The 12,588-nt window shown below is 39.4% G+C and overlaps 4 protein-coding genes across 4 annotated transcripts in view; 2 read left to right on the top strand and 2 right to left on the bottom strand.

The window, feature by feature from the left end:
- The window catches only part of LOC144632395 (kinesin-like protein KIF19), a 42,267-nt gene that overhangs the window by 21,568 nt on the left and 8,111 nt on the right, over positions 1-12,588 (top strand). Inside the window, exon 12 of the mRNA XM_078491034.1 lies at positions 11,885-12,017. Coding sequence (XP_078347160.1) covers positions 11,885-12,017 — 133 coding nt within the window. The remainder of the gene's footprint in view (positions 1-11,884; positions 12,018-12,588) is intronic.
- LOC144632435 (uncharacterized) lies at positions 2,321-4,234 on the bottom strand. The gene has a single exon (XM_078491086.1). It carries the CDS (start codon positions 3,938-3,940, stop codon positions 2,324-2,326), a length of 1,617 nt encoding a protein of 538 aa, XP_078347212.1. The 5' UTR covers positions 3,941-4,234; the 3' UTR covers positions 2,321-2,323.
- LOC144632437 (uncharacterized) lies at positions 5,475-8,159 on the bottom strand. Its single transcript, XM_078491088.1, has one exon. The coding sequence runs from the start codon at positions 7,560-7,562 to the stop codon at positions 5,949-5,951; it is 1,614 nt and encodes a 537-aa protein (XP_078347214.1). The 5' UTR covers positions 7,563-8,159; the 3' UTR covers positions 5,475-5,948.
- Positions 8,365-10,576, top strand: LOC144632441 (uncharacterized). The gene is made up of 2 exons (XM_078491096.1): positions 8,365-8,444; positions 8,599-10,576. The coding sequence occupies exon 2, from the start codon at positions 8,959-8,961 to the stop codon at positions 10,330-10,332; it is 1,374 nt and encodes a 457-aa protein (XP_078347222.1). The 5' UTR covers positions 8,365-8,444; positions 8,599-8,958; the 3' UTR covers positions 10,333-10,576.

Genomic DNA, 12,588 nt, shown 5'->3' with positions numbered 1-12,588 from the left:
CAGACGATTCGTATCCTACTCGAATGATTCGTACCCAGTCAATCTGGACGTTTCGTACCCATCCTATCAGAGAGATTAAACATGACGTTTATATTCTCCGCTAACGGCAAAAATTCAACTTCTGCCGTTTGGTGTTCGTACGCAGAAATGAGAAGTTCTGTGTTTGTCTTGAATGTGGTATTTTTCCCTTATTTTTATCGATCGGAGGGATAAATTTTAGAATTCCATAAAAAGTAAGCCAAAGAAAAGGCAAGCTCGCGTTTGCCGTATAACGTCATGCGTTATCTCTCTAATTACCAAGTTGTTTTGTATCAAACAAACCAGTATCATATGTTGTTCATGTAAAGTTTTGTGTTTTTCAGTTAAGCAAAGTCCACTATAAATAGAAGCTATAAACAGGTTATCTGTTTTGAATGAGTCTTGCTTATGTGGCATGGAACCAAAACATTAGGGGGTCTGGGACGGGCTGGTGCTCCATTTCGTGCGAATAGTCCGTGGGTACGAAACGTCTCCTACCCTGAAACGCTGAAATGGAAACAGACGTTTTTAGCTCCGTTTGTTTGTTGTTGAATTTCAGACCATGTGATGTTGCCCTTGAGAATTATTTCTTTCAAATTGAAAAAAAAAATCACGTGGAAATGAATGGATAATTTTCAGATAGATATTAAAAGGAAAAATTCTACGAAGCTAAAAAGGTCTAATGACTGCTTGCTTGCGTGGTCAGAGAAACGTCCCGACAATTAAAATGCGAGAATCATTTAAATTAATGTCGGACTTCAGCTATTAAAGTAGGACCTCGTTAAAATGGACGCTGAGCCAAGGCGAATAACGTCAAATTAAGGCGTCTTGTGTTGTTGTACTCTGTGATGCCTCGTGTAAAACTGAACACGATATCACCAAACACCCTATCAGGGTACTGTGTACTGTTTCCTTTTTGTTACTAACAATGGACAGCAGCTAACTGAAGCTGCAATTTCAACATTTTCGATCATGTTCAGGTTCTATGTTCTGTTGTTCTTTTTTACAATTTGGGAAACAGTAGAATTTCGAAGATTTAAATCTTTATGGGAAAGGAAAATTGGTTCGAGAAATCAGGAAGTAGTGAAATCAAGGGGTGAAACTAACTTATGCAAATCCAAAGGAAACGACTTTTGGTTCAAGTTTGTTGGAGGTTCGAGAAATCAAAGGTTTGAGAATTCGAGATTTCTCTGTATTTGATAGGCAGTTTACATACCAAGCTAAAAAGGTTTAATGACTGCTTGCTTGAGTGGTCAGGGAAAGGTCCTGACAATATTTAAATGCGAGAATAAGTTAATGTTTCCGTGATGGGAAACCTTGGCAAATTTATGACCGACCGACCGACCGACCGACCGACTAAAACTGTATTTTTGCTCTGCCAAAAACAAATAACAGCGGAAGGCATCATTGACAATCACTGACTTGACCTCTTGACTTGCACTTTTTGTGGTTTCCTAACTTGTAAAATGACGTATTAGAGTATATAAAGAAAGTAAACTTAGGTTTTCTCGCTTTTATATTAAAACTCATTCAATGTTTCCTCAGAAAGTAAACGCAAACAAAAGGTATTAGACAAAATAAAATGAACTGACATCACAAAATAACTGACTAGGCGTATATCGTGACATAACTCAATAATTAATCGTGACATAACGCAATGAATAATAATGTTCGTGACATACCGTAAAATATCGTGACATTATATGTCGTGACATGATATATCGTGACAGCATATATCGTGAGGTTATATGCAGGGGCTACAGTGACGTAAGATATCGTGACTGTGACCTAGTATGTCGTGACATAATACACTGTGAATTAATATATCGTGACATCGTATGTCTTCACACAGTTTATTGGAATATAATATATTGTATGCTTCTTTAAACAGTAATCAATAAAACGTTTTGAGGGATTATGAACTATGAAACGTTATACTTATTAATCCCTCGTTGCTTTGTTATTTACGATTATCATCACAGTGAACTGGGGTAAAATCGTTTCGACAACGTTGTCCTAAACAATCATGTATCTTTTGCTCCAAATATTTGTTTCAAGCTTATTTTTTTGGGAATTCTGTAAATCTTGTCTTAAGTCATAAGTGTTGTAGTGTGTCTATGAACAGGATTTTTTGCGTGAAAGACTACAGTTACAAAGTACAAAATAAACATTGTATGTTGTATCCTAAATAGAACCAAATGACCCGCGCAATAACATACTCAGGCCGTCTGCTGAGTTTTACACGAGTGCGATTTCTGCAATTTCTCTGCCCTGGGTACATGTAAAGTTAATTACGTTGCTGCTTTCAAGTAAACGGCATTTTGCAAGGTTGGTTAGCCTCATTGAAACGTCCATGTACAACTTCTATAAGGTTAGTACTGGTCCACAGAGCTAAAGGCACCGCATTTAGCAATGCTACTAAGATGTGTCTTTTCCATCTTCTTCGCCAAACAGCCATGACAGCCATATTCTGATAGCGAGTCTCGATCGCAAGAGATACGCTGATGAAAAACCACTCAATCACCAGCGGAACAGACGTTCTAATTGCAAAAGACTGAAGTAATTCTAAAAAGGGAGCGTTTTGTAAGTAAATTAATCGATAAAAGTGCAAAAATCCATTTACGGCCACTATAGCAGTTGATTCAGATAACATGCTCATGATAGCGATATCAGCCCTTAGTCTCTCACGGCGAGGAGTACGAAAACTTCCCCAAGGAGCTGTCTTTCTTTTCCAGATGGCATGGCAAATGTGATCAATCACAACCATAGTGCTTCGTTCTATGACTTCTGCAGCGCCGTGAATTATTCCAAGAATAGCGATGGATTCCACACTGCTGAGATCCGCCTGTAAAACTCGAAACATAACCGCTGTGCCAAAATACAGTGGCACTAACAAGGCATACGAATATCCCGGATGGGTAATGTTCCAGAGCCGCTGAACGGAAATTCTTGAGATTGCTTTGACAATAACTCCAATGAGAGGAGCGAAGAGTGCAATTAGCAGTTTCCCTTCCTTGTGTTGTTTGTTGTACGCCGGATAGACAAAAAAGACCAGCGTCATACCAAGAAGGAAGCACAAATAGCCAGGGAGAATCATTTGTAACATAAAAGTCAGTTGCTGTCTCTTTGTCCGTCGCATACGGAAGTGGTTCTTTAAGAGAAAGATTTGCCAGCATACACTTATAAAGAATATGAAGTTCTGTGGACTCTTTTGAAACAAGGAACTCTTGGAATGGGATATTCCTAGGACTTGTAGAAGCACACGATAAAGTGAATCTAGACAATAACCAAGGCAGCAAACCAAAATCAGTTTTCTTTTTAACCCCATTAACTGATATGGGCGGAAAAGAAATAGTGTACCTGCAAAGTACCACATGTAAATAAATGCACATGAGATGATACCACAAATTGATCTCATCCACTGCACTTGTAACGGAATTGACTTCTTTGGCTGAAATTGGCAGTTGAGTTTAGTTTTGTAAGAGAGATAGGTAATCGTCATGTATACTGAACCAATGATGGTAGCAGTTAGTAGTGAAATCAAAGCTCCAATGTACATTGATTTACAAACTGTACGGAGAGCGGATGGTCTGAGTCGCTTCCAAGCCATTGCTCTATCTTCATTTTGTTGCTCTTCCTGTGTTTCTTCTTTTTCCTCTGGCGAACATGCGTCTATAACTTTTATATCGAGACTACTAGACGCTAAATAGTCCAAGCTTGTGGCCTCTCTATCGCTGTATTCTTGATAAATGAGCTCATCAACAGGATGATAATACCATTCTCGACCTGTGCTTTGTAGAGGATCGTAGCCAAAAGACTCTGCCGTGAATTCAGGTTCTTCTGGGTTGTAGTGCTCTGTCACGCCTCGTGTAAAACTGAACACGATATGACCAAACACCTCAATCAGTGTACTGCTACTCATTTCAAATCGATAAAGTAGTCCTTAGCTCCAAAACTGTTAGTTCTCTTTTTTGTAGGCGTTCATGTTTATACTCTGAGCACCCCCAAATATGTATCGTTTCAGTTCTTCCCCAGAAATATCGCTGACACGGGCTTGTGTTAGCTCGGCTTCCTGTGGATCTGAGTGTGGTATCATGTTATATTAGGGATGTTTAGGGATGTTCTAGGTCAACTTAACCTCTCCGCGGGTTACTTAGTAATTAGTCATTATCATGTGTTAAAAGAGCTTTGTCACGATGTCCTTTTTTTTCGATGAAGAAAACTGCTTTCAAATCGAACGAAATCTTAGAATAGTGGTTTTCGTAGGCGGGGGAATCAAAGGAGTGAAAGTAAAGACAGTAAACTCCAAAGGAACAAGAGTGGCCAAGATTTAGGAAAATGGGGACGGAGTAACGCACGAAGAACTTGATAACCTAAGGCGAAACTTTTTAAGGTGTGCGGTTTTAGTTTACTGTTTTATTCTTCCTTGAAGACGCAAAGATAAGGTTGCTTCCCTACAGGTGTCATTTCATCTTCTCGAGAAACGTCGCTGTCACGAGCTGGTTTACAGCTCTTCCTATGAATCTGAGGGCACGTTGTTTGGCAGCGTGTACAGGTTTTAATAAAATCCCCATTATGCGTTTGCTAGCGTGTAGCTGCTCAGTGTGAGCCATCAACTGGTGTGCATTTCAACGATCCGGTTTCTGTTTCATTTTCCCCGGAAATATTGGAGACATTAGTAAGTTCTTCCTGCAAAGCTGAGCGTCTTAGCCAAAAAGGGCCAACATATGTTTATATAAAACATGTAACGCGGAAATGTTTAAGGATTTTTTGTTTGTTTATTTATTTATTTATATTTAACTTTCCGTTATACAATATTTGTTAAGATGATTTTTGTACTCCAGTCTGAACTTCTCCTCAACGCCTTGAAGATTGCTTTATCTGAGTGAATTGTGAGACGCGTTCATCTTTCTTTAGGCTAATAACAAGTGCCGTGTTTGGAAAATCTTCTCCCACGAATTGGTTAGAAAACTCTCATTTTAGCATTTTCAACTTTACGTTTTGGACGAAAAGTTGATAATACGCGCCAAAAACGAAGAACATTCATCTTCCGTTTGCCGTCCGCGACTCTAAAACGCTTGTGGTTGAGCTCACTAATAGATTATGATTACAATCAGTTTTGGTTAAACACAAGGTTAAATAAAAAAATAATAAATTGTTTAGTTAATGCTTACAAGCTGCGGAAATTTTATAAATTTTCTCTTGTTCAATGAATTCCTGACTGTCGAGGCAAAAATCATCTTTGCTTTAAGACCATAAAGGTGTCCAGGATTCGGTTTTAGTTTCCTTGTTTGAATCATTAATCTTCGATGTTTTCGGTATAATACTTGTAATAGGCTTTAATTATTCCAAACTGTTCCTGATACTATGTTTGATAAAAATAGTTTTCACTCTCCATTGGGTCAAACGCCAAGAGAGTACTTCTGTTTCAACTTAGTTTCTAATCGGATGCTGTAGTTAGATAGATTGATAAATAGAAACTTAATTAGTGCTAATGGATTTAATACTTTTGGAACTTCCCTTATTTTGTTTCCGAAGCGGAAGTCATTCCGTCTATAGGTTATAGTAAACCATTACAAGTTTTAAATAAAATATTTTCAATTAGGAATCGACGAGGGTAGACGGAAGCGACTGGGAATGACTGATGAAACACAAAAAACTACACTTTTGGTGACTTGGTTGAAACACACACTGTCTAATCTTGCCTCCTTTTCTCGACCACTTTTAGAAAACGCAAAGTGATAAAGTGCGATCATTCAATTAAGCTCTCCAGCAATATTTTAAAAACCAGGGGAAAATTCTGTTCTGGACCGGGGTTCTACTGTCTGAAATCCGATCAACAGTAATTCAGACTAGTGCGATTTCTGCAATGTATTTGTTAAGTGAGAATAAAGATGCTATTAGTACATGCAGAGTTACTTTTGCTACTCTCAAGTAAAAGGCATTTTACAAGGCTGGTTAGCCTCATTGAAACGTCCATGTACAACTTCTATAAGGGTAGTACTCGTCCACAGAGCTAAAGGCACCGCATTAACCAATGCTACCAAGATTTGTCTTTTCCATCTTCTTCGCCAAACAGCCATGACAGCCATATTTTGATAGCGAGTCTCGATCGCTAGAGACACGCTGGTGAAAAAACACTCAATCACCAGCTGAACTGAAGTATGAATGGCAAAAGACTGCAGTAACTTTAAAAAGGAATCGTTTTGTATATAAATAAATTGATATAAGTACAAAAATCCGTTAACAGACACTATTGCAGTTGATTCCGACAACATGCTCATGATAGCGATATCAGCCATTAGTCTCTCACGGCGAGGAGTACGAAAACTTCCCCAAGGAGCTAATGTTCGTTTCCAAATGACATGACAAATGTGATCAATAACAACCATGGTGCTTCGTTCTATGACTTCTGCGGCGCCGTGAATTATTCCAAGAAGAGCGATGGATTGCAAACTGCCAAGGTCCGCCTGTAAAATTCGAAACATAACCGCTGAAGCAAAATACAACGGCGCTAATAAGACATAGGAATATCCCGGATGAGTAATGTTCCATAACCGCTGGACACAAATTCGAGAAATCAGTTTGAGTACGACTCCAATGAGAGGAGCGAAGAGTGCGATTATCAATTTGCCTTCTTTGTTTTGTTTGTTATACGCTGGATAAATAAAGAAAGCTAAAGGAATGGCAAGAAATAATCCAACGTAGATGGGTACCGTCAGTTGTAAGAACAAAGTCGCCCGCCGTCTTCTAGTAGGTAGGCGACAGTGATTTGTTAAAAGATAGGCTTGGAAACATACACTGGTAGCAAACAAGACGTTGAGTGGAATCTTTTGTGAAGGAGTAAACTTCGAGTAAGATATTCCTAGAGCTTGTAAAGCCACACGATAAATTGCATCCAAACAATACATTGCGCAGCAAACTAGAAGAAGTTTTCTTCTTATTCCCATCAATTGATATGGGCGAAAAAGAAATATAATACAATCAAAGTACCACATGTAAAGAAAAGCACATGAAACCACATCAGAAATTGATCTCATCCATTGTACTTGTACTGGAATGGACTTCTTTTGGTGAAATTCACAGTTGTGTATAGTTTTAAAACTCAAATAAGAGAAGAGCATGTATACTGAACCTATGATGGTAGCAGTGAGTAGCGAAATCAAAGCTCCAATGTACATTGATTTACAAACTGTACGGAGAGCGGATGGTCTGACTCGCTTCCAAGCCATTGCTCTATCTTCATCTTGTTGATCATCTTGCGTTTCTTCATTTTCCTCTGCCGAACACGCGTCTATAACCCTTATATCGAGACGGCTAGACACAAGATAGTCCAAGCTTGTGGCTTCTCTGTCGCTGTATTCTTGATAAATAAGCTCATCAACAGGATGATAATACCATTCTCGACCTGTGCTTTGTAGAGGATCGTAGCCAAAAGACTCTGCCGTGAATTCAGGTTCTTCTGGGTTGTAGTGCTCTGTCACGCCTCGTGTAAAACTAAACACGATATGACCAAACACCTCTATCAGTGTACTACTACTCATTTTCACTCGATTTAGTTGTGCCCAGTTAAAAAAACTCTTCGTATTTGTTAGGCATTCAGCTTTATACCGTAGAATCCCGATTTCTCGAAACTCCCGATTTCTCGAACCAATTCTCGTGTCCCTTGTATAGTTTTACTCTGTAATTTTACCCCCGATTTCTCGAAGCAATTTCGTTTCCCCTGGTGATTCGAACACTAGGGATTCTACTGTACTCTGAGCACCCCCAATATGTATCGTTTCAACTTTTCTCCGGAAATATCACTGTTATGGACTTGTGTTAGCTCGGCTTCCATATAATCTGAGCATGTTATGTTATATTATGTTAGGGCTGCTTGCCACATTTTTTGAAAATAGATTAGCTTAAGCTCCCCACGGGTTACTCAAGCCCGTATCAGGGGGAGGTGCACAGGGACTCCACCCCCCCCCCCCCCTACAATTTTGATTTGAATTCATTTTTGCTAGAAAAGTGAAATTTTGTTACTAAATTGGACAGCAGCCATCGGAAGCTACAGTTTCGATCATGTTTTTTCCCTTTACTGTTGTTCTTCTTTACAATTTTGAATACTTGCCAAAATGGCAAAATGCAGTGATCTGACATTTACCACCCCCGTTGTTGGGGCCCCGCCGGGGGGGGGGTTTTTTTTCCTTTATAGGGGGAGGCCGTAATAGGGGGGGAAATTTCCAGTCAAAACCCTTTCGCTGGGGAGGTGGATTTTGTCCGTAATAGCGAGTGTCCGCAATAGCGGGGTGTCCGCAAGGAGAGAGTTGACTGTACCGAGAAGTGTGCTTAAACCGACGGACCGAAGGTGCGAGGGGTCGGGGATACTAAATATGGGCCACTCGTTTAGCTCTCCCGGTCATTTTCCGCTTGTTTCGGGCCTGGTTACTTAGTACCTGGACCCGCGGGGGTGGTTTTTTGTTTTTTTATAGGAGGTCAAAAAAAGGGGAAAAATTTCCAAAAAAACCTCTTCCCCCGGGAGCTAGATTTTGTCCGTAATAGCGAGTGTCCGCAATAGCGGGGTGTCCGCAAGGCGAGAGTTGACTGTAATCAGTCATCAGCATATCTTTCTCGATTAAACGCCCCCGGCGTTTATTTCAAACTTGGCCCGATAGGGCCGGCGTTTATTTGATTCCAGGAGTTTTTTCAGGCCCTATGTTTCTAAGAAATGATTTTTATTCATTATTTTTGAAAGCTTTATAATTAGATATTATTTTTAAAGCATATTAAACCTTTAATAATTGTTTAATAACGGAGGCTTTCGTTATACAAGAGAAACATCTTAATTCTATAGTTCGGAAAATTCTTCCAAAACACATTGCTGATACTGTCTGCCAGAAAGGGTCCAGACTAGCACACCTATATGGTCTACCCAAGACGCATAAAGAGCGGCTGGCGATGAGACCAATTTTGTCAGCCTCAGGAACATATAACTACGCTCTTGCTAAATGGCTTGACGAGAAACTAAAACCCCTGTCCGTCAACAAGCATACCATCTCCGACGTGTTCCAGTTTGCCGAAGAGATCCGCGAGCTGGATTTCAACGAGGGCGATATCTTGGTATCGTATGATGTATCAGCGTTGTTTACGAATGTGCCCCTGGAAGAAACAATCCAGATTCTCGCGAACAAGGCCTTCACCAGGAATTGGTTCAATGAGACACATAACCTCAACATCACTCAAGATGACCTTGTCGAGCTTCTACGAGTGGCTACAAAACATCAGCTGTTTCAGTTTAACGGTAGCCTTTATGAACAAATTGATGGAGTAGCGATGGGGTCACCCCTTGGGCCACTCATGGCGAACACATTCATGTGTGCGATCGAGGAGAAACTAGAAAGCGAGGATAAGTTACCATCGTTTTATAAGAGATACGTGGATGACACTTTAGCCGCGGTTAAAGATATTCCAACTGCCACAGCTTTCCTGTCAACATTAAACGAGGCACACCCAGCAATCAGCTTCACGATGGAAGTTGCAAACAACAACAAACTACCTTTCATTGGAATGGAGCTCATAAAGATCGGAAAACAGCTGAAAACAAGTGTCTACAGGAAAGCAACAAACAAGGGCCTTCTTCTCCACTATCAAAGTCATGTTGATGCTCGCTACAAACGATCCCTTCTAAGGACTATGTTAAACCGTGCCCACCGTCTCTCGTCCTCACCAGATCTATTTGCTGAAGAATGTGAAACCTTGAGAGGGATCTTCTTCAAACTAAAGTACCCAGAGAAGCTCGTTAATTCCACCATAACTCGATTCACCGAGTCGCGAAGTCAACAGCAAGTTCGCGATGTTCAAGCAAATGCACCCGTTCGGATTATTCTGCCATTCAAAGACCAAAGATCAGCAGACGTTGTACGAAGGCAGCTGTCCGATCTTGGCAAGAAAATAAACAGCGATCTACGCCCAGTTTTCACAAGCAAGAAAATTGCCGACGACATCAATGTAGCAGAGGCCAAACCGCCGCTTATAAATCAACAATGTGTTGTTTACAAATTTAAATGTGATTCGTGTGATGCGGATTATGTAGGCTACACTCGCCGACACCTTTTCCAACGCATTGATGAACATAAGCACTCAGCTATTGGAAACCACCTGCGTGACGCCCACACCCAGAGTAACAAAGATCTTAACAAGCAATTTACAATCTTGAAGAAATGTCGCGGGAAATTCGAATGCTTGATCTTCGAAATGCTCTTTATCCAGGAGTTAAAACCTAAACTGAACACTCAATCTGACTCCATTAAAGCAAAACTATTTAGTTCGTAATTAACACTCTATACAATTCACATTGTATAGTCTTTAATCTTATGCAACGAGATTTTAACACGCACTCTTAATATATATTGAACTCATCAGAATCTGACTTTTTTAGAATTTGATAATGATGAACCGCGATTCATCGAAACGTCATTTATTTTCGCTGATTTTTATTCTAAATTGAATAATTGTTTAAGGGGTCTATTTTCAAATACAACTTTGAGACCCGGCGTTTAATCGAGAAAATACGGTACCTTGCCTTTTAATTAGTTGGAAATCTCATAATTATGGTTTACTAAAGTCGAAAAACACCAAAGAATTGATAATAAACCCCAAAGGAATAAGAATGTCTAAGATCTTTAAACATTTAGGCTACATTTTTCAAGATGTGCGATTTCAGTTTACTGTTTCATTCATTCACAGAGAGGCAGACATGGGTCTATTCCCATAATAGGTTAGGTTTCGTCTCAGCTCTTCGTGGCATATCGCTGTCACAATCTCGTGTAAGCTCTTCCTTTGAATCTGAGCACGTTATTTTTGTATGGGCATACAGGTTTTAATAAAAGGCCCACCTGACTGAGCGTACCGCTCAGTTTGAGCCGTAGATGTCCAGCATTCGGTTTTAGTTTTCTGGTTCGAATATTAATGGACAATGTTTTCTTCAGTACACTTTTAATGGCTTAGAATTATTCCAAATTATTTTTGATACTTTGATAAAAACAATTTTCACTGGCCATAAGGTCAGAAGTCAAGAGAGTTCTTCTTCAGTTTCGTCCTGGTTTCTAACCGGATGTTGTAGTCATCTGTGATTATTAGTGCTAATTTAAATTATTGAAAACAACACTTTTGGAAGTTCCCTTATCTTGGCTCTGAAGCGGAAGTGATTGGCTTGTACCCTATTGCAAATTAACATAAGTTTATATTTCAGTTAAAAATCGAGGAGAGAAGACAGAAGCGGACCAGGGATGCAACTCGAGAGAGAAAAATCTTAGCGACTTTGTTAAATTACTCTCTGTATACATGCTATTATCTCATCTTTCTTTTTCTCTCACTTTTTCGCCAAACGCCGTGGAAAAACGATCAGTAAATTAAATTAAGCTACCCGGCGATATTGAACCGGCCGGAAATTCTGGCGATTGTTCAGGGCAACAACTTGTTAGATCGTGTGATTCCATCATTTTCGAGATATGTTCACGAATGAATGGAAAAACGAATTCTAGTTCTGTTCCGTCTTGATAAATATGTCTACAGATATGTTTGCTTGTACAAAATGCCTTTCATATCATATCAAATAATAGTTCTATAAAGTAGAAAGGCACCAAACCGAAAATAAACAAGGATAGTTGTGACGAAGATTAAGACGGATTACGAACAATAACGGGGATTTGTTCAAGATGTGTTGTCCGTGGCGTAATTTCTTTAATTATTAAGGTAAACAAAGGCGCAAGAAACATTAAAGGTATAAAGAGTATGGAATAGATCAAAGATGCACAAGTAGCAAACATCGGATAAAATCAGCAAGAAAATCTGTAAATAACATGAGTTCATTTCTATTGTACAGATCAAGCCAAACCAGTTCAGTGTGTCGTACCACATCGCACAGTACACCAACATCATTGCTGACTTGAGAAAGGAAATATTTCGTCTTAAACTCAAAATTTCTGAACATGATACAGAAAATGGCGACAACTCAAGTAAGTGACGACCGTGTTTAAATTTACTAGTAGGATGTTAATTTCAGAAAATAAATGATTTTTATGTAGCTTGTGACGTAATTATCTCCCAGCGTCCAGATAATGAATCTTCTGTCATCCGGGATATTACTTTTTGGGATCTTTAGCGAGGCGCGTGTGATTTCAATGCTCTGACGTCCTCAATAAGCAAAGACAATTACGAAGTAGAAACAGCAGTTTTCAACTGAGCGTCGTAAAATCAAAACCAAATTAATCACTCTAACCAATGACAAAGAACACAGACAATTCAGTAAACCAATCAAAACTCGAAGCAAATACATGTAGCTAACGCGGAGCGCGGGGAAACGTGCGCGGACGAGTCATGATTGGTTTTGGTTTTACTTCTGATTGCCTGAAAAGTGGCAATGGAGTTTAAAACCAATCACTAAGCGTAGTAATACAAAATTAATGTAATTCGACATTTAAGTGAAAACCGCTCTAAAAGAGGTTAATGGAATTCCAAACCGTGCTTGAAACGAAAGGTTAATTTCGTCAAATCTATAAAGTAATACTTTAAAGGTTTCATGCAAAA

Source organism: Oculina patagonica, chromosome 12, assembly GCF_052425735.1.
Source record: "Oculina patagonica isolate OP01 chromosome 12, crgOcupat, whole genome shotgun sequence".
NCBI lineage: Eukaryota > Metazoa > Cnidaria > Anthozoa > Scleractinia > Oculinidae > Oculina > Oculina patagonica.
Note: the sequence above shows the minus strand (reverse complement) of the source record. Positions and strands in the feature narration are given on the sequence as shown.

Excerpts from the sequence above, each read along its gene's own strand:
- LOC144632435 (XM_078491086.1), bottom strand. The coding sequence starts at position 3,940 with ATGAGTAGCAGTACACTGATTGAGGTGTTTGGTCATATCGTGTTCAGT.
- LOC144632441 (XM_078491096.1), top strand. The coding sequence starts at position 8,959 with ATGAGACCAATTTTGTCAGCCTCAGGAACATATAACTACGCTCTTGCT.
- LOC144632437 (XM_078491088.1), bottom strand. The coding sequence starts at position 7,562 with ATGAGTAGTAGTACACTGATAGAGGTGTTTGGTCATATCGTGTTTAGT.